Below are 26,278 nucleotides of genomic sequence, written 5' to 3'. Positions count from 1 at the left end.
AAATAGTCTATGTAAATTTTACCACATGGATCTCAAAAGTGGGTGTGGCCATGGGAGGAGCATGAGAAAGTTGTGTGTGTTCCTAAAATTTACACACAGAGGGGCATTTTCGAACGGGGACGCCCATCTCTGAAGATGTCCCCGCGAAGGGGCGGGGCATCCAGTATTATCGAAACAAGATGGGCGTCCATCTTTCGTTTCAATAATACGGTCGGGGATGCCCAAATCACAACATTTAGGTCGACCTAAGAGATGGTCGACCTAAATGTTGAGATGGTCGACCTTAGAGATGGACGACCTCGGTTTTCGCCGATAATGGAAACCGAGGACGCCCATCTCAAAAACGACCAAATCCAAGCTCTTTGGTCGTGGCAGGAGCCAGCATTCGTAGTGCACTGGTCCCCCTCACATGTCAGGATACCAACAGGGCACCCTAGGGGGCACTGCAGTGGACTTCAGAAATTGCTCCCAGGTGCATAGCTTCCTTACCTTTGGTGCTGAGGCCCCCAAACTCCCCCCCCCAAACCCCACTCCCCACAACTGTACACCACTACCATAGCCCTAAGGGATGAAGGGGGGGCACTTTTTGAGGCTTGGTCGTGAAAAAAATTGGCCAAATGCTCGTCAGGGACGCCCTTCTTTTTCCTATTATCGGCCGAGGACGCCCATCTCTTAACCATGCCCCTGTCCTGCCTTCGGTACACTTCCGAGGCACCCCCATGAACTTTGGTCGTCCCCACGACGGAAAGCAGTTGAGGATGCCCAAAATCGGCTTTCGATTATGCCGATTTGGGCGACCCTGAGAAAAGGACGCCCATCTCCCGATTTGTATCAGAAGATGGGCGTCCTCTTTCGATTATGCCACTGACAGTGTTATAGAATAACCCGTTCTGCACCTAAAGTTAGGTGTGGGCATTTAAAGCAGCTTTTCATTAGTGTAAATGGCTGTGTCTAAATTTTAGTCACATGGACAGTGCTACACGTATTCTATAAACCGCACCTAACTTTAGGCACGGTTTATAGAATAGATGTAGGCGCATTTTCCATTCGTGCTGATTTTTTTCAGTATGGCTCTATATGTGTTTGCAGTGATATATATTTCGTTCTGTTCTTGTGGACCCCATCCTATTAAAAGCATGTCATAAAACCGGCACTTGCAGATTCAAAATCACGACTCTTCTGTAAATTCACTGGAGGATGTTCTTTTCCTAAACTTTATAAAAGTGATTCTTTATGAGCAGAAGGAATTTCTAATTGAGGAATCCTTTTACTAACCTGCGCTGAAAAATGGACTGTACTGGTGTAGGCGCGTGTTTTTGGCGCTCGCAGATCCATTTTTCAGTGTGCTTGTAAAAAAAGTCCTTTTATTTTTGCTGAAAATGGACGTGCGGCAAAATTAAAAATGGGCGCGCATCCATTTTGGGTCTGAGACCTTACCACCACCCATTAACTTAGCGGTAAGGTCTCATGCATTAACCGGGCAGAAATCACCTATGCGCAAATAATGACGATTACCGCCCGGTTTCCGCCACACGCCGGAAAAGAAAAGTTATTTTCCGGTGCGCTTAGCGGACGTGCATAAAAAATTAAATTACCACCCAGGCCACGTGATAACTGGGTGGTAACTCCGAATTCACATGCGTAGGCGCCCACGCGGGCCCCTGAAAGACGAGAGCATTGTTCCCTCTAAGCTAAGCAGGAGTCCTCTGCCTACCGTCCTGCCAGTGGGGGGTGCTGTTTCACTGTCACATATTCAATAGTGAGGGAGAGGCAAGCTCTGCAGGACCAGGAAAACTGAATGTCTGTAGCTATTGAAGACACAATTTTGAAGCACCAACCCCCCCCCCCCCCCCCCCTCATTGGCGGCAATGCAGTTGGAGGACTCCTGCTAAGCTTAGAGGGACAGCGGTTGATCGTAATACAACCGTATTAAGGGTGTTTTAGACCATACTTTGCCTTGTGAATTTTCCATAAGCAGAAGGATTTGCAGCTCAGTGTCATGCTGATGGCATACATCAGCAAGGAAACCAACAGGTGAATTTAAAACACAGGGGTAAAGCTTTGAAGGCTTCCAGAACAGAAGTGCCAAACCCTTACGAGAAAAACTACATTGGCTCCCAATCAAAGAATGCATTGCGTTCAAAATCTGCACCCTGGTTCATAAAATTATTCACGGCGAGGCCCCAGTCTACATGGCAGACCTCACAGACTTACCATCCAGGAACACAAAAAGGTCAACACGCACGTACCTAAACCTTCACTACCCTAGCTGCAAATGACTAAAATATAAATGAACATATGCATCCAGCTTCTCCTATATAAGCACGCAACTATGGAATGCACTTCTAAACTTCATAAAAACAATGCATGACCTAACAAACTTCCGGAAATCTACTACTACTACTACTATTTAGCATTTCTATAGCGCTACAAGGCGTACGCAGCGCTGCACAAACATAGAAGAAAGACAGTCCCTGCTCAAAGAGCTTACAATCTAATAGACAAAAAATAAATAAAGTAAGCAAATCAAATCAATTAATGTGAACGGGAAGGAAGAGAGGAGGGTAGGTGAAGGTGAGTGGTTACAAGTGGTTATGAGTCAAAAGCAATGTTAAAGAGGTGGGCTTTCAGTCTAGATTTAAAGGTGGCCAAGGATGGGGCAAGACGTAGGGGCTCAGGAAGTTTATTCCAGGCGTAGGGTGCATTGAGACAGAAGGCGCGAAGTCTGGAGTTGGCAGTAGTGGAGAAGGGAACAGATTAAAGACCACCCTTTTCAAAAAGGCATACCATAATGATCCAGCCTAAACGCCTGAATCCTGCTACACAATGAAACTCATACCAGAACTGGACAAATGAACTGGACAAAACTTAATTCTTTCTCCTTGACTACTTAATTAAATTCTAACGCGTGTAGCTGAAAAAGGGGCGTGGCCATGGGAGGAGTGTGGGCGTGTCGGGGACACTACTCAAATTTACGCACAGTGTTATAGAATTTGTGGGACCACACCTACATTTAGGCGCGGGTTTTCAGTGGCGTAAATGGCCGCACCTAAATGTAGGCACGTTCCCTGTCCTAGGCGCTATTCTATACATAATTCCTAACTTTAGGTGTACTATCTAGAATAGCGCGCTAGGTACGTTAATTGGATGCTTCTAGATTTTACATAATCTGGCCTAAATAGTGTTCATGGATTTGAAAATACAGTCTATTTGGGCAATTTTCTGATCCCATTCAAAATATGCAGACAAGGTGGAGACTAGGATTGTGTCTGCATTAATGAAAGCATAGGACAAGCATAGAGGAAGGGACTGTAGCTATCAGTAAATGCTATGAAAGGGCAGGCTACCTGGACCACAGGGGCATAGCCAGACTTCGTAGGGAGGGGGGTCCAGAGCCCGAGGTGAGGGGGCACATTTTAGCCCCCCCCCTGCCATTGCTGACCCCCCCTGCCGGCAACCCTCTCGACCCCCCCTCCCGCCAACCCTCCCCCGCCGCCACCGTCGCCTACCTTTGCCCCCCCTGGTGCCGCCGATCCCCCCGGTGCCATTGCCGACACCCCCCCCGCCACCATTGCCAACACCTCCCGCCGCTCCCGCCGCCGCTGCCAGAACCACCAACAACAACTTTGACCCCCCCCCCCCCCCCCGCCGCCGACCCTCTCGACCCCCCCCCCCGTTCGCCCGCCATCGCCTACCTTTGCTGGCGGGGGACCCCAACCCCCGCCAGCTGAAGTCTTCTTCCTTCGTTTTGTTTCTGAGTCTCACAGAAACAGAACGAAGCCTTGCGATCTGAGGGCTTCGTTCTGTTTCTGTGAGTCTGACGTCCTGCATGTCAGACTCAGAAACAAAACGAAGGAAGAAGACTTCGGCTGGTGGGGGTTGGGGTCCCCCGCCAGCAAAGGTAGGCGACGGCGGGTTGACGGCGGGAGGGGGGGTTGAGAGGGTCATTGGCAGGGGGGTCCAGGCCCCCTTGTCCCTATAGTAGCTACGCCACTGGGGCCACATGGTCTTTATCTGTTATCATTTTCTAAGGGGTCTTTTACTGCACTAAGAAATGGGTTTAGCAGGGTGGGGCAAGATGGCAACAGGAAGCACGCAACATAGTGTAGTGAGCTCCACATCTCAGTGACTGAGTATGAGGAAGCTTAAGGGAGCTGTCACTCTTACCCATCAAAGAACATTCAGACACCGTCAACCCAGCAGTCAATTGTGAGATTTGCGGTTCCTGTGACTTCAGAAGTTGAAACTGAAACCGATGGGCACTGGTAGTGGAATGCCGGCCCCCAGCATTTCTGAGACCTCGATAAGTCTGGAGGTAGTCAAGACTTCCTCCAGGCCTGGCATAGATGCAGCCTCGGCATATTTACAGCACAAGTTGGATGTGTGGAAGCTGCTGCTGCCCTGGGCAGTGGAGATGGGACCTTTTGCTGTAATACACACTGGAACCCTTGTGGATTCTCAAGCTGAAGGAGATGATTTGGCTTCCATGTGGGTGAGTCATCTTTGGTGAAGGCAGGGCCTGCAAAAATATATATCTGGGATAATAGAGCAAACCAGGCTGATACGGGGATGAATTAAGAAGGAAAACTTTATGGGAATCCTTTGGTGATTTGGAATATTCACTGATTGTTAAAGTGGACAAGTTTATGAAGGTATCGGCTTCTGGTCATGCTCTGGCTTAATGGAATGAGGAGGCTTTGAATGTTTATGGTGGGAGATTTAATGTAATTGAAAAAGTGTTGAAAATATGAAGGAATGTCAGATTTTATTAATAAAGGATAAGAATTTAGTGCATCAGAATTTGGAAGTGATTGGGAACTATAATAGATGCTTGAATTTAAGATCTATTAATTTTCCAAGAACCCCTCTGACGTCTGCCGTGGCTGTGGTTCAAAAATACATTTGAGAGTGTCATCAAGTCAGCCAAGAAATATTACCAACTATGTTGATGTAAAGTTTTCTGGTGATTTAGGACATGACCAAGGGTGGAATGCTAGAACTGTAGACTTGATGGACTTTCTGGGAGCAGCATTGGAGGAAGAGAGCAAGTCTGCGGGGACCAGAGGAGAGGAGCAGGGCTGCTTGGGGGCAGTGCTGGTGTGCAGAGGAAACTGACAGTAACGCTTCCATCTGCCTGCCCCAAACCCAGAAGTGATTCACACATATACGCATTTGTGTGCAATGCCAGGTCATGGCAGTTAGAGAGAGGAGGCTGGTTTGGAGCTGTGTAGGCTCCAGGGCAGTGGTAGATGAGAAAGGCAAAGTGGGGAGAGCCCAGGAAGGCTTTCTGGATGACTGCAAGACCTCATTTGAAGAGCCCCGAACCCAGAAGTACACACGAGCACATGCACATGACCAGACCAGTGGCATAGCTATGGGGGGTCACAGGGGCCTGGGCCCCCGGCTTGTCTGGCAGGGAGTTTCAACCCCCGCCAGCTAAAGCGTTTGTCCCGTGCTGGTCTCACATCGCCTGGCGCCCTGTCCTGCTTCACCACCAGGGGCTTTACATTATAGAATTATAGCTCAGTAAGAGGATGGAGGGAGTAGGCGTATGACAGAGATGCATCCATCCTATTACTGAGATGTCCATGGCATATTCAGGCAACCTCATGACTCTGTTCTAGGGCTAATGGTTTATGATTTATTCTTTTTAATATACTGCCTCTCTTGTAGGCATAACATGATCAGTGTACAGTCAAAGAGAAATAATTAGAAATGAAAGCCATTATAAGATAGGAAGGAAAGCCACCAGCTTTCATAATTTAAGGTCCAAATTCTATCATCCACAAAGGCAGACAACAAACACTAATAAACATCCAGTCAAACCTTCAGCCCTGGTAAGCTCACTGTTCTGATTTAACCAGGATGGCACTCAAAAATTCATCTCAGCTCTGTTGAATTAGTCCAATGAAAAAGTATCACCTACAGCGTCTTTAATGGCTGTTATTTCTACATATTGAAGCGGACCGCCAAGGCACTTACAATACTTCCTTTTTTAAAGAAATATCTAAAACATTTTTTTTAAATTAAAGAGACAGCTGATGGAAATGCTTAATAATGGCTGCATTGAGGAAACAAAATTAGTTGATTGAAGGGTTGGGTCTGTTAATTCTGATGCCGTCTTTCTGAGTGTTGCAGAAAGCACAGTTGGAAATAATTATGGCCATATTATTCGGTTTCTCCGTTACTGCAAAGGACTCACTTTCCAGACAAATCAAAAGATTAGTTTTTCCAAAGAGATTAGAATTCCTCAGCTTTGATTCTTACTGTGAGCATTTAGTTTCTGTATACACCATTTAATCAGTACACATTTTTTCATTATTTCACAGGCAAATTCATAAGGTAAGGATGCTTACATTATTAAGATGGTACAAAGCACATTACTAAAATTCCACAATAAATAATTAAATAAATAAATCTACTATAATAAAACTCACCCTCAACGTTCTGAAGACAACGTTCTGAAGTCACTCAGTCACTCCCTGAAGGGTTCATGGATTCATGGTGGTGAAGCCACAACACTGACCATGTCTCTCTGCCCCGCCCTCGCATGACGGACCAATCAGAAAAAACACCCTCAACATTCTGAAACACAAAGGACCATCACAACACCGTTCCCAGGCAACACTAGGCAACGTAAGACGGATCAATCAGAGGAAACTACGTGACAATAAGGGAGGAGCATTCCCCAGCAGAATGGCTCATTATCTGTGCAGCACGGAGAGCACAGAACCACCGCTGGAACGAGAGAAGAATATTCCTGCTGTGGGTATGTGGAAAAATAGACTGGGGGGAGGGGGAGAAATTTTTAAATGCCTAATGCCAGTACTGAAGAGTGCCAGAAGGCCTATAGCACAGACTATATTTAGGATCGCTTGACATGGAGTCAGAGGAGCTGGAAAACAACGTGCCCGTCACCATCTGAGATGTGGGTGAACAGGACAAGCTGCGGCCCAGCTGGAAGGATTACCCGCGACCCAGCCAGCAGCAAACAGCAACCAAGGACAGCACAGCACATCCCCCAACCCCCAAGCAAAAAAACAAAACAAAAAAAGACACACATCAACAACCTGCACACACACCGCACCCTCACACACTCACACACACACACACACAAAATAACTCTGTGACACATACACACACACACACACACACACACACACACACAAAAAAAGCCACATGCTAGCGCCCGTTTCATTGGTTTCGGAAACGGGCCTTTTTTACTAGTATCTATATAAATCTAAATATATATATATAGCTTTTCACCTGGTATTATCTTCCAGAGGAGGAGTAGCCTAGTGGTTAGTGCAGCAGACTTTGATCCTATTGTAGCTCCTTGTGACTCTGGGCAAGTCACTTAACCCTCCATTGCCCCTGGTACAAAATAAGTACCTGAATATACATAAACCACTTTGAATGTAGTTGCAAAATACCACAGAAAGGCAGTATATCAAGTCCCATTTCCCTTTACCTCTTTCTTTGCTCTTCCAGCTAGCTCAGAACTTGCCCCAGCTAGGACCACAACAACAAACCTTCACTAATAGCTATCTAGAGTTTTCTTTATTTCTATAATTTCCTCCCTCCTCTTCAGTCTAAGCATCACCATATTATCATAGTAACATAGGACCCCTTTTACAAAATGGTGGTAAGCCCAATGCGGGCTTACCGCTCGCTAGATAGGCTACTGAGGTAGCCCAGCTCTACTTCCCACCCCCAGCGCACCATCATATCCAGCGCTACAAAAATATATGTAATTGTGTAGCGGCGGTAATCGGGCAGTGCCACGCGCTGCCCAGTTATTGCCGGGTGAGCATGGGAGCCCTTACTGCCACTTCAATGGGTTCAATGCGTTTAGCGCATGCTTATTTTTAGCGCACACTAAAAAGGCTAGCACACCTTTGCAAAAGGACCCCTGAATGTGAAGAAGCCCATTCAATTCCCATGGGCTTCTTGCTATTCAGCACACGCTAATCAGTAGCGCCGCTTTGTAAAGGGAGCCCCAAATGTTTCATGCCCAACATGTTTTGGCATGTCACCTGCTTCAGGGGCTTCCTAACAGTTTAGGGCCCCTTTTTCAAAGCGGCAGTAAGCCCAATGTGGGCTTACCGCTCGCTAAAAAGGAAGTATCGCCAGGCTACCACAGTGGCCTGGAAGTAGTTCCCACCTCCAGTGCACCATTCGGAGGTAATCGGGCAGTGCCCCCTGAAATGGCCACACCGCAAGTGCTTCACTTGCTGCACAGCCATTTCCTGAAAAAAAAAAAAAGAAAGACCTGCCTTTTACCCGATGCAGTAAAAGGGGGCCTCGGCGAACGTCAAAACCACACGCTGACACCAGCTCAGGCACCCTTTTGTTGCAGCTTGGTAAAAGGGGCCCTTAGTACAATAAAAGATCACTAGAAGATCAGCACGCACATTCCTAAATCTCCACTACCCTAACTGCAAATGTCTAAAATATAAATTAACATATGCATCCAGCTTCTCCTACATAAGCACACGACTATGGAATGCATTACTACTCTCCGTGAGAAATATCCGCGACCTAACGAAATTCCGGAAATCACTGAAGACCAGCCTGTTCAAAAATGCATACCACAATGATACATCCTAACTACTAGACAAAAAAACTCAAGCCTGAACCAGATTAAACCTAACACCCTATACTCGAATACCAAAGACTACTTTACCACGAATGAACTTTAACGCAATTACCACTCTATATTTAACTCCAAATATGAACTCTTTATATCTGACTGTTTAACCTAAAATGTCTTTTATTCCGACTATGAACTCCTTACATTTGATTGCTTAACCTAGAATGTCAATCATAATCTCTAATGTAATACCGCTTGTATCTCTCACTCCGGAAATGGCGATCGCCATGACGGAACAATGTAAGCCACATTGAGCCTGCAAATAGGTGGGAAAATGTGGGATACAAATGCAATAAATAAATAATGACTCAGGGCAGTGTGTCAGCTAATAATAAAATGGAAATAGCCCTAAAAAAAAGAAATTAAATTAGACATAAACACAACAACAGTAAAACTAAGATAATCTGAAAGAAAAGATAATCAGATATACTTTACTACCCAGTTCAATTATACAAGGTTTGTCTGTCCACTGGAAATCACAATGACAAAAATAAAATAAACAAAAAGGTAAAAACACATACATAAAAAAATCCATAAGGGAAAAATATGTATCTAAAAATAGATAAAAGAAAATTTCTTAAACTGAGAATTTTAATTTTTTAATTTTTGCTTTTATTTTTCTGTTTGACCTCTTTCAGCTGTCAATCACCTTCCACTCCAGTTGCAATAGAGAAAATAAGTTTTAGGTCTCTGGCAAAAGTATCTCGATCAGTGATCACCACTGCATAAACTGCCCTCAGCTTATATCTATTAAATAGCATAATGTTTCATACAACATTTAAGATTTAAAAAAAAGAAAGGAAATCTCCACTCCTTAGGTAGTTAAAAAAAAAAAACTAGATTCAGGGCTCCTTTTACAAAGGCGCGATGAAAAATGGCTTGCGGTAGTGTAGGCGCGGGTTTTGGGCATGCAACGATCCATTTTTTAGCGCGCCTGTGAAAAAAGCCTTTAAACCTTTTTGCCGAAAATGGACGTATGGCAAAATGAAAATTGCCGCGCATCCATTTTGGGTCTGAGACCTTACCGCCAGCCGTTGACCTAGCGGTAAAGATTCATGCGGTAACTGGGCGGTAATGACCTATGCACACCAATTGCTACTTGGCGTGCATCCGTTATGCGCATCCGAAAATAAAAAATATTTTTCAGACGCGCATATCGGGCGCGTGCCAAAAATGAAATTACTGCAAGAGGCATGCGGTAGTCGGGCAGTAACTCCATTTTGGCGCACGTTGGGCGCGCATAGACGCTTACGCGGCTAAGTAAAAGGACCCTTCAATCTGTCTAAATTTTTCAAAAAGAAACATAATAAGAGGCTGCCACATAATTTTTTTTTAAGTTTCCTGCATTGGCTCAATCATAATTTATTTTACAACATGAATTTGTGACATTTTTTTTATGTACAGAACTTGAATGCAGAATTGATTATACAAACAAGGATTCAGAATAATTTATGGTAAACACATTTTAAAAAAAATGTAGTCCAACTTTGGTCTCGTTTCCTGTTCTATTGCAGATCATGTATTTTAGTTCTCTCTTCCCGTATGTGGTACTTATCTGCTTTCTTGTTAGAGGACTTCTGTTAAACGGGGCCGTGGATGGGATTCGTCACATGTTCACCCCTAAGGTATGTGCTTGGTTCTTTTTGAAACCAGAATGATGAGGTACAAGTAATGACTGATGCAACTGTCCGTCGTAGAGTTAGATTATTTGGTTAAGCTCGAGCAGGTTTGTTTTACCAAAATTATTATGAAATTTTGGAAAAAGTGAGACCACTTTGGATGTAAACTAAAACAGAGGGGCACTTTTTACGAAGCCACAGTAAAAAGTGGCCTGTGGTAGTATGGGTGCATTTTTTTTGGGTGCGCTAGACCACTTTTTTTTTTTACCGTGGCTGGGAAAAAGGCCAGTTTTTAATGGGCTGAGACATGGGCAAGCGCAAAAATTAAAATTGGCGTGCACTTGTTTACGGCCGGCAGCCATTGACTTAGCGGTGAGGGCTCACACGCTACCTGCACGGTAACCACGCAGCATGTGCCAACGTGGCTGCATTCTGATTACCGATGGGAACAACCCCTCTCCCCCCCCCCCCCCCCCCCGCAGTAGAAAATAGAAAAATATTTTCTTTTCTTTTTTTTTTCCCCAGAAATTTTATTGAAGTTTTCAGGTAACAAACAAAAGAGGAAGAACAATAAAATATAACAGTGATTTAAAAACAAAATAGATTAGAGAAGTGGTTCATTAATGCTGAGATCAGTGACGTAGGAAGGGCGGGGCGGTCCGCCCTGGGTGCACGCTGCTGGAGGGTGCAGAGAGCAGCCGTGCTCCTGTCGGCTCCGCTGGTTCCCTGCTCCCTCTGCCCCAGAACAGGTTACTTCCTGTTCCGGGGCAGAGGGAGCAGGGAGCCAGTGGAGCCGACAGGCGCGCGGCTGCTCTCTGCACACTCCAGCAGCCAAGAATGCGCCGGGGGGGGGGGGGCTTGATGAGCCGGGGAGGGGGGTGTCATTGTGCCGGGGGGGGGGGGGGTCGTGCTGCACCCTGGGGGGGGGACGCTGCTGCACCCGGGGGGGGAGGGGATGCGCAGTGGCGATCCGCCCCGGGTGGCAGCCGACCTAGGATCGCCACTGGCTGAGATTAATTGAAGGTGCTTTCGTAATGAGTGAATATAGTCGGATAGTGGAGACCATATCAATGTCTTTTTGCTGAGAGATCCAATGAGGACTTGCAGAGGCTGTTTCCGTTTTGTGATATAACAAAACTGACTGCCACCGGAAGTGTTCATTAAGCACTGAGGCATTTTTCCAATTCGCTAAGATCATATTTTCTACAGTGGGATTCGGTGTACACCAGACTTGGAATTACCACCGGGCACGTGCGCTACCCCGGCCGGTGGTGCCGATTTGACACACGCTATCTGCGCATTAGCCCTTCCTCGGCTTAGTAAAAGGGCCCCTGACTGACTTGTGGTGCTTTTCATAAACTACAGGCAGGAGTGCTGTGCATTTACCCGCACGTATGGCAGGGGTAGAGCCATTTTACCAAAATATGCATTGAAAACACAGCATTTTATATGTGTAAATTCCAGCATTTGTATGTGTAAGCTGGTATTCCACAATCTATTTATTGATTGATTATTGATTAGGATTTATTTACCGCCTGCTTGAAGAAATTCACTCAAGGCGGTGTACAGTAAGAATAAATCAAACATAAGCAATAGACAATTACAGCAGTAAAAATATTCAAATAACAATACAAAGTATGGTATAGTATAGTACTTACAATGTCAACACAATAAGTAATAGAACATTTTCATAGACAACGTGGAGGGGCATAATTGAAAGGGGCGCCCACGTTTTCCTGAGGACGTCCTCGCAGGATGTCCTGGCGAAGGGGCGGGGAAACCTGTATTATCGAAACAAGATGGGCGGCCATCTTTCGTTTCAATAATACGGTCGGGGACGCCCAAATCGTGAAATTTAGGTCGACCTTAGATATGGTTGTCCCCGATTTTCGGCCATAATGGAAAGCAAGGATGCCCATCTCAGAAATGACCAAATCCAAGCCCTTTGGTCGTGGGAGAAGCCAGCATTTCTAGTGCACTGGTCCCCCTCACATGACAGGACACCAACCTAAGTGCCAGCACTATTTTTATTAAGGTGCGCTGAAAAATGGCCTGCGCTGGTGTAGATGGGTGTATTGGACGCGCTCAGGTCCATTTTTCAGCATGCCTGCAAAAAAGGCCTTTTTTTTGTCAAACATGGATGTGTGGAAAAATTAAAAGCAGTGCGCTTCCATTTTGGGCCTGAGACCTTACCACCACCCATTGACTTAGCGGTAAGGTCTCACACGTTAACCGGTCAGTAATCGTCAACGCGCATACACTGCCGATTACCGGTAGAAAATAGAAATGATTTTTCTGCCATGCGTTTTGGACGCACATAGAAATTAGAATTACCGCCCGGGGCACGCGGCAGCCGGGCGGTAGTTCTAATTTGAAATGAATTGTACGCACATAGGCGCCTTCGCGTCTTAGTAAAAAGGACCCTAAGGGTCCCTTTTACTAAAGCTTAGCATGCTCTAAATGCTAAGAAACCCATTTCATACCAAAGAGCTTCTTAGCATTTTGCACGTGCTAAGCTTTAGTAAAAAGGCCACTAAGTTTGGACCAGAGGCAATAGAGGGTTAAGGGCCGTGGCAAAAGGCGGCCTGCGCTGGCGTGGGTTTTTGACGTGCACCGAGGCCCCCTTTTACCGCAGCAGGTAAAAGGTAGGTCTTGCTTTTCTACAGGAAATGGCCGAGCGGCAAGTGGAGCACTTGCCGCGTGGCCGTTTCGGGAGGGGGCCCTTACCCGTGTTGGGCTTATTGCCGCTTTGTAAAAGGGGTCCCAAGTGACTTGCTGCTAAACAGAAGGAGGGAGCCACAGCAGTTGTGCGCTTGCTATTTCGCAAGCCTACACATATACCCGCAGGTCATTAGTAACAGAGGCCTCAATCTTTATTTTCAGATAGGAAAAGGAAATAAGCACCAGGGAATAAGGGGAACTCCGCTAACCCTACCTGTTAAGGGTTGACCCAGACTAGCACATTTTGCAAACCTATATGTGCAAAGGTCAGCTGTAAATCTCGACATTGATATATGGGGACATACATGTGCATTTCCTTTCTGAAATGGAGAACGCATGTGTAGATTTTAGTTCTGCTCAAGCCATGCCTAGACCCAGCCCAAATCATGCCCCCTTGCAACATATATATAGTGCAGGAATACATGTATAAATGCTGGCTTTCTAAAAATGAGTTTTGCATGTGCATGCAGTATGCATGTCTGAATCAGGGGCAGACTGAGGGTGGTCTGGGCCCCCTCCCTGGCTACTGCCCAACACACCCCCCTGCCGCCGCAGCTGCCGTCTCCGCTGCCCTGGTCCTGTCTGAAGGGTCCTGGTAGTCTGGTGGCCTCTGCGCAGGGGAATGTTCTTTCCTGCCTGCTGCGCTGCCACTATCGCCCGCCTGCCAGCGCCACTGTGTTTTCAAAATGGCAGCCGAGACTTCCCGGGCAGTTTCATGGGTCTCGACTGTCTCGCAAGACTTCTGCAGGGAGTCTCGGCTGCCATTTTTAAAATACATTGGTGCCAGGCAGGGGGAATAGCGGCAGCCCAGCGGGACGGGCAGGAAAGAAGATATCCACCCCCCACCCCCGCTGAGGCCACTAGTTCACCAGCAGTGCGCCGGGCATCCAGGCAGAGCCTCTGGGCCCTCGGGCCCTGCCTGGTTGCCCCAATGGTCAGTCCGCCCCTGGTCTGAATGCAGGTATTCAAATATGTAAATTACGAATAGGGCTTCTAAAACAAGAGTGATACTGCTATAGAATTTCTTCCGTAAAATAGAAGAAATAACCTTGAAGATGGGAGTCTTGAAATAGTCTACAGTGGAAGGTAGTAGAGACCATTATTGGGACAGATGTAGAAGGCAATAATGAGGAAAAGGTTCAAGGCAAGCAGGAAAAAGACACGGGGGAGAGTGAAGTTGGTTGGAAAGGAAAAACTTAAATGTGCGTCCACCATAATTGGATGGATCTCAACTGAGAAGACTGGGTGATCTTTACCTGCTTTCATTTACAATATTGCTATGTTGATATCGATTTACAGCTATTTGTGCTCCACAATGTGTTGTTTTTAACCGTTAACAGCTGGAAATAATGCTGGAGCCCAAAGTATGGAGAGAAGCTGCTACTCAGGTGTTCTTTGCCCTTGGTCTTGGCTTTGGAGGAGTCATTGCTTTTTCCAGCTACAACAAACGAGACAACAACTGCCATTTCGATGCTGTCCTGGTGTCCTTCATCAATTTCTTCACCTCCATACTTGCAACATTGGTGGTTTTTGCTGTTTTGGGCTTCAAGGCAAATGTTATAAATCAGAACTGCATTATCCAGTATGAATCATTTCTTTCCTTCTTTCATTTTAACATTTATATTCCAGCAGAAATTCCCTACGAAAGAATCTAAAACTGTGCGTTTGGATTATTATTTTTTTTGCAGAAATTCCGCAAAGATCGTACATCTTTTAAAAGCTGGCAATCTCAGTCATGATATGATTCCTCATCATGTCAATTTTTCAGCCATTACAGCCAAGGACTATCATCTGGTTTATGATATCATTAAGAAAGTGGAAGAAGAAGATTTTCCCGCTCTTGGTCTTGCACCTTGCCAAACTGAAGATGAACTCAACAAGGTTAAGCTGGTGTTTGCTGGCTTTAATTTAGTGTGATGTTTACGTTAAGGTTGAGGTTAGAATGCTATGATTTTGCTCTTTTGGCTCAGTTATTAGTTTTATCACATTTAGACTACTGTGACGCCTTATATTTAGTCCTAGATTGCTTAAGAAATTACAATTTGTGCGAAATACTGCCATTACATTGATTTTTCATCTCAAAAAATTTGATAATGTTTCATCATATAGGCATAAAGCTAATAATGAGATTTGTGCTAATTATTAATTTAGAAGACCTCAGTCCAACGGAGTTGTGGGACACTAGCCACCACTCTCCTATCACCACCGGTCTTCCAAAAAGTTTCCTTTTTGTTATGTTTTTGTTGTATTTTTTTATTTATACTTTTGTTAATTTTTCATTTTTGTTGAACATTTCCAAACTTTTTATCACTAAATAACTATTCTTTATCTATAGATAAACTAATAGCACACTTAGCTTAACTATATTTTTTTCCAAGGGGAATTTGATGTCCGACATGACATCATGTTTCGCTACTCGACTGTTTCAAGGATATTTCTCCATATCGGCAGTGTATGATTCTTGTTCCGATAAAAGCATAGCTTTATTCATAGCTTTATGCAAATTATTTGAGTCTGGTGAACGTTTGTTTTGACATATATGATGGCTCATCATTTAGGCAGGCTTCCAGTGCAACAAAGAATCTGGTTTAAGGCAGCTTGTATGTTTTTCAAGCAATTTACATGGCAACATTAGCTTTAATAACTGACTTGCTATGTGTTCCACTGAATAGATATACTGAAAAATTCAGCTCCAGCTGAATGATGGATAATGGTGGCCACTACCAACATTATCCAGATAACGGCAATATTTAGCTACTCTGCTGTCCCATGTTCTCCAGATAGTCATCCAGGTGCAACACTGAATAATGTCACTATCAGTATATGTTTAAACGATGCTATCAACGTTTAAGCTTAATGATTACTCTGTGCATTTATTTGCTTTCCTGGATTACTGACTGTCAGTGACTCATTCATTTAGACAAGCACTGTCTCTTGGCACAGTTTGGGTTGTAACTTGAGGTTTGGTTTGCATGCAGTTCCAAAATGTTCTGGTTCATTTACATATTGTACATACCATGCAAGCTGGACCTACATCTATTAATGAGGACTTGAGTTTGGATTTTAGATTTAATAAAAGATCCCTAAGAAAATTGAAAGGTCTTGAGTTTCCTATGAAAGGATAAGTAGTGAGGTTCGGTTCTAATATCCGCAGGCAAAGAATTTCAACGAGATATAACAGCAACAGAAAAATAGAATCAATAATTCTCAGAAATCTAACTGCTTTAGACCTGAAGGACACACAGTAAGATTAATAGTTTGTACAATTATGATGAATATCTATTTAGTGGAATACATAGCAAGTCAGTTATTAAAGCTAATGTTGCCATGTAAATTGCTATACAGATAGCATTGGCATTGACCGCCCCTCAGCAGGGGCCACTATTGTGATGCTGATGCTGAATATTCAGGGGGGGTTTTCAGCCACAACCGTGGCTGAATGCCAACCCACACGAGTACGTAGCATTAACAAAAATAGAAAGATACTATTTCAAACATGTGAAAACATGTATTCCCAGAATCCTCTTGTAATACCGTTTTCTTATTTTTAAACAGTTTCCTTTCTCCTTGGTATTAATCTGCGACAATTTGCATTAAACCCTAAAAATTTTGAATTGTTCATAAGCTGTTGTTTTCACTCTCTTTTAATTGGCAGTCAGTGCAAGGAACTGGTTTGGCTTTTATTGCCTTTACAGAAGCGATGACGCACTTTCCAGCTTCGCCCTTCTGGTCTGTAATGTTCTTCCTTATGCTGGTAAACTTGGGGCTTGGCAGTATGTTTGGGACCATTGAAGGAATCATCACGCCTGTCGTTGACACTTTCAAAGTTCGTAAAGAATTGCTGACAAGTGAGTAAAAGCTCTGTTATTTTCTATGCTCTATAAGTAACCAGAAGTTCTCTCAGAAATGCTACACAGAGAACCTAGGAAACGAGACTACACTAGCATCACTGGCTATTTAGTTTAATACAGAGCCCTGTGGTAGCGGTGTCAAGATTATTCTTATCGCGTGGCTATGTGGGGGAGAGCACTTGCAGTAAGGGCTCCTGCAGTACAGCAATGCTAGAAATTACGTAATTATTTTCCGTAGTGCCAGAAATTGCATGCGCTCGAGGCAGAAATACCACCGATGGCTGCGTTGAGCCAGCGGTAGTTCCGGGTTGCCACGTAGCAACCCTTTAGTAAAATGGTCCCTAAATAAATAAGTATATAAGTATTGCCATACTAGGACAGACTGAAGGTCCATCAAACCCAGCATCCTGTTTCCAACAGTGGCCAATTCAGGTCACAAGTACCTGGCAAGATCCCAAAAATGTACAATACATTTTATGCTGCTTATCCTAGAAATAAGCACTGCGTTTTCCCCAAGTCCATTTTAATAATGCTGTATGGACTTTTCCTTTAGGAAACCATCCAAACCGTTTTAAACCCCGCTAAGCTAACTGCTTTTACTACATTCTCTGGCAAAGCTTGGAGAAAATATGTGATTGGTGCTGTTAAGTGTGGGCTAAAATTTAATAGTGTGAAAACAGAGGTGTTGCAGGTAGGTCCAAGTATGGATCCTGAGCTCAAGGTGTTGTTGAATATCGAAAGGGTGGGTTTCACCCTTAGGGGGTCTTTTACTATTCTATTTTATTCTATGTATGTATTAATTGCCAAGAAAGCACCTATTCAGAGCCTATTCTATTGAGAAAAGTAAATGGCTACTGTCCATTCTATCCATTCTATTCTATTCACTTCTACTCTTGAAAAGTTTCCAAAGTGGTTTACTATTAACTTCAGGTATTATAGCTATTTCTGAACAAAGCAGCAAGCAGGTCAGAGGAGTAACCTAGTGGTTAGTATTGTCAGGGCCAGTGCTAGGGTTTTTCGCACTCCCCTGCAAACTATAAATCGGCACACCCCCATGCAGCAGCTCCCATTTTTATCTTCTCTCCCTTCTTCCCGATCAGCATCCCCCTTTTCTATTCCCTCATATGAGGAAAGGCTAAAGAGGTCAGGGCTCTTTAGCCCTTGGAAAAGAGATGGATGAGGGGAGATTTGATTCAGGTCTACAAAATCCTGAGTGGTGTAGAACGAGTAGAAGTAAATCGATTTTTTTACTCGTTCCAAAAGTACAAAGACTAGGGGACACTCAAGGAATTTTCATGGAAATACTTTTAAAACAAATAGGAGGAAATATTTTTTCACTCAACGAACAGTTAAGCTCTGGAACTCTTTGCTGGAGGATGTGGTAACAGCGGTTAGCGTATCTGGGTTTAAAAAGGTTCGGACAGATTCCTGGAAGAAAGGTTCATAGTCTGCTATTGTCAGGTTTCTCGGGGGAAATGTGAGCCCTTGGGCCGCTGTCACGGAGGTGGCAGCAGTGGGCAAAACCACCCAACAGGAGACAGGCAACCCTAAGACGGGCGGAAGTAGACAGGACTGGAGTGGCTGGGCTGGAGCTGAAGAGGAAAGCAACAAGGAATCCAGGAACAACGTCCTACAGCAGGGTTCAGGAGGAAAATTGTTAAAATCTATTTGGAAATAAATTAAAAGTTAAAATAATTCTTTCCAAGCAAGGTTTTTATGACCAGTGATGAACACCACGCCCCCAGTTAAAGCCGCTGAAAACTGAAAGTAAGCGGTCGGGCGTTTTGAGGTCTTTTCCTTGCTTTTTAGAAATATTTTGTTAAAATCAAACATTATATTTCCATATAAATTTTATTGGATTCCTCTTTATATGTTCGAGGAATTAAGACACAATTTTTGCATTGATTGCTGTTTCTCGATCTTTTTTTTTACAGTTGGATGCTGTCTTCTTGCATTCTGTATTGGTTTGATTTTTGTACAACGTTCCGGAAACTACTTTGTCACAATGTTTGATGACTACTCTGCAACGCTCCCTCTGCTTATTGTGGTGATTCTAGAGAATATTACGGTTGCTTGGATCTACGGTTTGGACAAGTAAGCAATAATGAAGATATTGACCTTTGAAGCATGAATTGGTAGGGGAGAATCACCTTCAGTCAGACATGAGAGAAAAGCAGGCCCAGAAATTGTATTTCCGCAGTTGGTACACTTAGATTTCATCTGCGCTCACTCCAAGATAAGCTAGTAAATTTGAGCTGACTCTAAATACATACATACACATGCATATATATTTTATTTTATTATTTATTTATGTAAAAAATTCTATTCCGCCTACAGTGGAGGAGTGGCCTAGTGGTTAGGGTGGTGGACTTTGGTCCTGAGGAACTGAGTTCGATTCCTGGCACAGGCAGCTCCTTGTGACTCTGGGCAAGTCACTTAACCCTCCATTGCCCCATGTAAGCCTGCAGGGTAAGCGCAGGGTACAAATGTAACAAAAATAAAATAGATACTATTGGAGATTCTACATGGAATGTTGCTACTATTGGAGATTCTACATGGAATGTTGCTATTCCACTAGCAACATTCCATGTAGAAGGCTGCACAGGCTTCTGTTTCTGTGAGTCTGACGTCCTGCACGTACGTGCAGGACGTCAGACTCACAGAAGCAGAAGCCTGCGCGGCCACATTGGTGATCTGCAAGGGCTGACTTCTACATGGAATGTTGCTAGTGGAATAGCAACATTCCATGTAGAATCTCAAATAGTAGCAACAGTGGAGGAGTGGCCTAGTGGTTAGGGTGGTGGACTACTTTGGTCCAGAGGAACTGAGTTCGATTCCCACTTCAGGCAGCTCCTTGTGACTCTGGGCAAGTCACTTAACCCTCCATTGCCCCATTGCCCCATGTAAGCTGCATTGAGCCTGCCATGAGTGGGAAAGCGCGGGGTACAAATGTAACAAAAATAAAATAGATACTATTGGAGATTCTACATGGAATGTTGCTACTATTGGAGATTCTACATGGAATGTTGCTATTCCACTAGCAACATTCCATGTAGAAGGCTGTGCAGGCTTCTGTTTCTTTGAGTCTGACGTCCTGCACGTATGTGCAGGACGTCAGACTCACAGAAGCAGAAGCCTGCACGGCCACATTGGTGATCTGCAAGGACCGATTTCTAGTGGAATAGCAACATTCCATGTAGAATCTCAAATAGTAGCAACAGTGGAGGAGTGGCCTAGTGGTTAGGGTGGTGGACTTTGGTCCTGAGGAACTGAGTTCGATTCCTGGCACAGGCAGCTCCTTGTGACTCTGGGCAAGTCACTTAACCCTCCATCGCCTGCCGCATTGAGCCTGCCATGAGTGGGAAAGCGCGGGGTACAAATGTAAATAAATAAAATAATAATAAATAACTAGATGGATCTCAAAGCAAAATACACAATAAAAATTGATAAAAACAAGCACATTATCAGAACAAAGCAATATATTACTCAAAGTAAAAACACAAGCATCAGCTCCATGCATGTTCAAACAAGAGTGCCTTCAGTAATCCTATGTAATAAATCTCACCCTCAACGTTCTGAAGACACTGACATCAGTGTCACTTCCTTCCTTCGGGTTCGAAGGGTTCATGGTGGTGAAGCCACCGAAATCACTGTCTCTGGGCCCCGCCCTCGCGTCAAACGTGATGACGTCGAGGGTGGAGCAATGGCGTCACAGATCGAGGGCGGAGCAATGGCGTCTGTGGCTTCACAACAACGAAGGGGTGGGTAGGGAGGCGAAGGGGTGGGTAGGGAGGGGGGTTGGGGAGGAAAACCTTGCTCCAGAAACGGGCCTTTTTCACTAGTCTCAAAATAAAAATAACCTCTCAACCAGGGGCGTAGCCAGACTTCGACGGGAGGGGGGGGTCCAGAGCCCGAGGTGAGGGGGCACATTTTAGCCCCCTCAGCGCCACTGACCCCCCCCCCCCGTGCCGCAACCCTCTTGACCCGCCCCCTTCCCGCTGCCAACCCTCTCCTGCAGTGTACCTTTGCTGGCGGGGGACCCCAACCCCCGCCAGCTGAGGTCCTCTTCTCGGCCACACGGCATTGCTGACCCCCCCAGCACCGCTGCCACAACCCTCTCAACCCCCTCACTTCCCGCCGCCAACCCTCTCCCACCACGTACCTTTGCTGGCGGGGCACTCCAGCCCCCGCCAGCCGAGGTCCTCTTCTCGGCCGTGCAGTATTGCTGACCCCTGCTGCCGCAACCCTCTCGACCCCCCCCCCTTCCCGCCGCCAACCCACTCCCGCTGCATACCTTTGCTGGCGGGGGAACCCAACCTCCGCCAGCCAGTTCTCTTCTCGGTCGCGCGGTGTTGCCGAATGATCTGATCAAGTTTGAATCTGTTTCTGTGCAGGACGTCAGACGCACGCACAGAAACTTGATCAGATCATTTAGCAAGCAACGCTGCTAGGCCGAGGAGAGAACTTTGGCTGGCGGGGGTTGGGGTCCCCCGCCAGCAAAGGTACGCGGCGGGGGAGGGTTGGCGGCGGGAAGGGGGGGTCGAGAGGTTCGCGGCAGGGGGATCCAGGGCCAAATCTAGGGGGGCCCAGGCCCCCGTGGCTCCATAGTAGCTACGCCCCTGTCCTCAACTACTAAAACATGCCCAGCCTCAACTGATGTGGGGAATGGGGAGCGTGACATGGAGATCGATCCTGGGAGCCTCCCCAGGGCAGTGCCAGAAGAACACTGGGCAACCAGGCTGGGCCCCTAGCTTTGTTACATTATTCAGTCTCTGTAATATGTTTGTTGCATGAAGGATAAATGACATTTTTCTGCAGTGCGGCAGTAGGAATCTGTAACTGAAACATGTTCCTTATTCTCTCTCTCTCTTTTCAGATTTATGGAGGAATTAAAGGATATGCTTGGTTTTACACCTTACAGATACTATTTCTATATGTGGAAGTACATTTCTCCTTTAGTTTTGCTGTTGCTTCTCATTTCAAGCATTATCCAAATGGGAATCAGTCCACCGGTTTACAGTGTATGGATTGAGGAAAGGGTGAGACATTTATTTATTTATTTATTTGCTGCATTTGTATCCCACATTTTCCCACCTATTTGCAGGCTCAATGTGGCTTACATTGCTCCGTCATGGCGATCGCCATTCCAGAGTGAGAGATACAAGTGGTATTACATTAAAGGTCATGAGTGACATGGTAGATTAAGCCATCAAGTATAAAGAGATCATATTCGGAATACGAGATAAAGTGGTATTACGTTAAAGTTCAAATGATGGATCGTTGCGGTATGCCTTGTTGAACAGGCAGGTCTTCAGTGATTTCCGAAAGTTGGATAGGTCGCGCATTTTTTTCACGCCAAGTGGTAGTGCATTCCATAGCTGCGTGCTTATGTTGGAAAAGCTAGATTCATGTGTTAATTTGTATTTTAGTCCTTTGCAGCTGGGGTAGTGGAGATTCAGGAATGCGCGTGCTGATCTTTTAGTGTTCCTGGGTGGTAAGTCACCTCTCCCCTCTCCAGTCAGTTCAAAACTCTGCTGCCCGTCTCATCTTCCGCCAGGGTCGCTTTACTCATACTACCCCTCTCCTCAAGACCCTTCACTGGCTCCCTATCCGTTTTCGCATCCTGTTCAAACTTCTTCTACTAACCTATAAATGTACTCACTCTGCTGCTCCCCAGTATCTCTCCACACTCGTCCTTCCCTACACCCCTTCCCGTGCACTCCGCTCCATGGATAAATCCTTCTTATCTGTTCCCTTCTCCACTACTGCCAACTCCAGACTTTGCACCTTCTGTCTCGCTGCACCCTACGCCTGGAATAAACTTCCTGAGCCCCTACGTCTTGCCCCATCCTTGGCCACCTTTAAATCTAGACTGAAAACCCACCTCTTTAACATTGCTTTTGACTCGTAACCACTTGTAACCACTCGCCTCCACCTACCCTCCTCTCTTCCTTCCCGTTCACATTAATTGATTTGATTTGCTTACTTTATTTATTTTTTGTCTATTAGATTGTAAGCTCTTTGAGCAGGGACTGTCTTTCTTCTATGTTTGTGCAGCGCTGCGTATGCCTTGTAGCGCTATAGAAATGCTAAATAGTAGTAGTAGTAGTAGTAAGTCTATGAGGTCTAACATGTAGACCGGGGCCTCTCCACAAATGATTTTATGAACCAGGGTGCAGACTTTGAACGTTAATACGTTCTTTAAGTGGGAGCCAGTGTAGTTTTTCTCTTAGGGGTTTGGCATTTTTGTATTTTGTTTTACCAAATATGAGTCTGGCTGCAGTGTTTTGGGCTGTTTGGAGTTTCTTGATGATTTATTGAAGAAAGTTGCATCCTCAGATAAGGAGTGCGGTAGCCGTGTTAGTCCACTCTTAAGGTTATCAATAGAAATCAAACCAAATAAAACCTGGAAAAGAAAATAAGATGATACCTTTTTTATTGGACATAACTTAATACATTTCTCGATTAGCTTTCGAAGGTTGCCCTTCTTCCTCAGATCGGAAATAAGCAAATGTGCTGGCTGACAGTGTATATAAGTGAAAACATTCAAGCATTACTATGACAGTAAAATAGATACTATTGGAGATTCTACATGGAATGTTGCTACTATTGGAGATTCTACATGGAATGTTGCTATTCCACTAGCAACATTCCATGTAGAAGCCTGCGCGGCCACATTGGTGATCTGCAAGGGCCGACTTCTACATGGAATGTTGCTAGTGGAATAGCAACATTCCATGTAGAATCTATAGAAATCAAACCAAATAAAACATGGAAAAGAAAATAAGATGATACCTTTTTTATTGGACATAACTTAATACCTTTCTTGATTAGCTTTCGAAGGTTGCCCTTCTTCGTCAGATCGGAAATAAGCAAATGTGCTAGCTGACAGTGTATATAAGTGAAAACATTCAAGCATTACTATGACAGTAAAATAGATACTATTGGAGATTCTACATGGAATGTTGCTACTATTGGAGATTCTACATGGAATGTTGCTATTCCACTAGCAACATTCCATGTAGAAGGCTGCGCAGGCTTCTGCTTCTGTGAGTCTAACGTCCTGCACGTACGTGCAGGACGTCAGACTCACAGAAGCCTGCGCGGCCACATTGGTGATCTACAAGGGCCGACTTCTACATGGAATGTTGCTAGTGGAATAGCAACATTCCATGTAGAATCTATAGAAATCAAACAAAATAAAACATGGAAAAGAAAATAAGATGATACCTTTTTTATTGGACATAACTTAATACCTTTCTTGATTAGCTTTCGAAGGTTGCCCTTCTTCGTCAGATCGGAAATAAGCAAATGTGCTAGCTGACAGTGTATATAAGTGAAAACATTCAAGCATTACTATGACAGTAAAATAGATACTATTGGAGATTCTACATGGAATGTTGCTACTATTGGAGATTCTACATGGAATGTTGCTATTCCACTAGCAACATTCCATGTAGAAGGCTGCGCAGCCACATTGGTGATCTACAAGGGCCGACTTCTACATGGAATGTTGCTAGTGGAATAGCAACATTCCATGTAGAATCTATAGAAATCAAACAAAATAAAACATGGAAAAGAAAATAAGATGATACCTTTTTTATTGGACATAACTTAATACCTTTCTTGATTAGCTTTCGAAGGTTGCCCTTCTTCGTCAGATCGGAAATAAGCAAATGTGCTAGCTGACAGTGTATATAAGTGAAAACATTCAAGCATTACTATGACAGTAAAATAGATACTATTGGAGATTCTACATGGAATGTTGCTACTATTGGAGATTCTACATGGAATGTTGCTATTCCACTAGCAACATTCCATGTAGAAGGCTGCGCAGGCTTCTGCTTCTGTGAGTCTGACGTCCTGCACGTACGTGCAGGACGTCAGACTCACAGAAGCAGAAGCCTGCGCGGCCACATTGGTGATCTGCAAGGGCCGACTTCTACATGGAATGTTGCTAGTGGAATAGCAACATTCCATGTAGAATCTATAGAAATCAAACCAAATAAAACATGGAAAAGAAAATAAGATGATACCTTTTTTATTGGACATAACTTGATACATTTCTTGATTAGCTTTCGAAGGTTGCCCTTCTTCCTCAGATCGGAAATAAGCAAATGTGCTGGCTGACAGTGTATATAAGTGAAAACATTCAAGCATTACTATGACAGTAAAATAGATACTATTGGAGATTCTACATGGAATGTTGCTACTGTTGGAGATTCTACATGGAATGTTGCTATTCCACTAGCAACATTCCATGTAGAAGGCTGCGCAGGCTTCTGCTTCTGTGAGTCTGACGTCCTGCACGTAGGTGCAGGACGTCAGACTCACAGAAGCCTGCGCGGCCACATTGGTGATCTACAAGGGCCGACTTCTACATGGAATGTTGCTAGTGGAATAGCAACATTCCATGTAGAATCTATAGAAATCAAACAAAATAAAACATGGAAAAGAAAATAAGATGATACCTTTTTTATTGGACATAACTTAATACCTTTCTTGATTAGCTTTCGAAGGTTGCCCTTCTTCGTCAGATCGGAAATAAGCAAATGTGCTAGCTGACAGTGTATATAAGTGAAAACATTCAAGCATTACTATGACAGTAAAATAGATACTATTGGAGATTCTACATGGAATGTTGCTATTCCACTAGCAACATTCCATGTAGAAGGCTGCGCAGGCTTCTGCTTCTGTGAGTCTGACGTCCTGCACGTACGTGCAGGACGTCAGACTCACAGAAGCAGAAGCCTGCGCGGCCACATTGGTGATCTGCAAGGGCCGACTTCTACATGGAATGTTGCTAGTGGAATAGCAACATTCCATGTAGAATCTATAGAAATCAAACCAAATAAAACATGGAAAAGAAAATAAGATGATACCTTTTTTATTGGACATAACTTGATACATTTCTTGATTAGCTTTCGAAGGTTGCCCTTCTTCCTCAGATCGGAAATAAGCAAATGTGCTGGCTGACAGTGTATATAAGTGAAAACATTCAAGCATTACTATGACAGTAAAATAGATACTATTTTAAGATTCTACATGGAATGTTGCTACTATTGGACATTCTACATGGAATGTTGCTATTCCACTAGCAACATTCCATGTAGAAGGCTGCGCAGGCTTCTGTTTCTGTGAGTCTGACGTCCTGCACGTACGTGCAGGACGTCAGACTCACAGAAGCAGAAGCCTGCGCGGCCACATTGGTGATCCGCAAGGGCCGACTTCTACATGGAATGTTGCTAGTGGAATAGCAACATTCCATGTAGAATCTATAGAAATCAAACAAAATAAAACATGGAAAAGAAAATAAGATGATACCTTTTTTATTGGACATAGCTTTCGAAGGTTGCCCTTCTTCGTCAGATCGGAAATAAGCACATTTCCCACCACAGATCCTTCTTCCTGCCGCATCCCGCCTCCTGTGTAAA

The 26,278-nt window shown here is 44.5% G+C and overlaps 1 protein-coding gene across 1 annotated transcript in view; it reads left to right on the top strand.

The window, feature by feature from the left end:
• Positions 1-26,278, top strand: part of SLC6A15 (solute carrier family 6 member 15) — a 65,689-nt gene that overhangs the window by 38,533 nt on the left and 878 nt on the right. Inside the window, exons 6-11 of the mRNA XM_030214464.1 lie at positions 10,168-10,278; positions 14,334-14,575; positions 14,682-14,874; positions 16,649-16,841; positions 18,779-18,938; positions 21,721-21,883. Coding sequence (XP_030070324.1) covers positions 10,168-10,278; positions 14,334-14,575; positions 14,682-14,874; positions 16,649-16,841; positions 18,779-18,938; positions 21,721-21,883 — 1,062 coding nt within the window. The remainder of the gene's footprint in view (positions 1-10,167; positions 10,279-14,333; positions 14,576-14,681; positions 14,875-16,648; positions 16,842-18,778; positions 18,939-21,720; positions 21,884-26,278) is intronic.

This window comes from Microcaecilia unicolor, chromosome 9 (assembly GCF_901765095.1).
Source record: "Microcaecilia unicolor chromosome 9, aMicUni1.1, whole genome shotgun sequence".
NCBI lineage: Eukaryota > Metazoa > Chordata > Amphibia > Gymnophiona > Siphonopidae > Microcaecilia > Microcaecilia unicolor.
The sequence above is the reverse complement of the archived record's forward strand: the minus strand, read 5'-3'. Positions and strand labels throughout refer to the sequence as shown.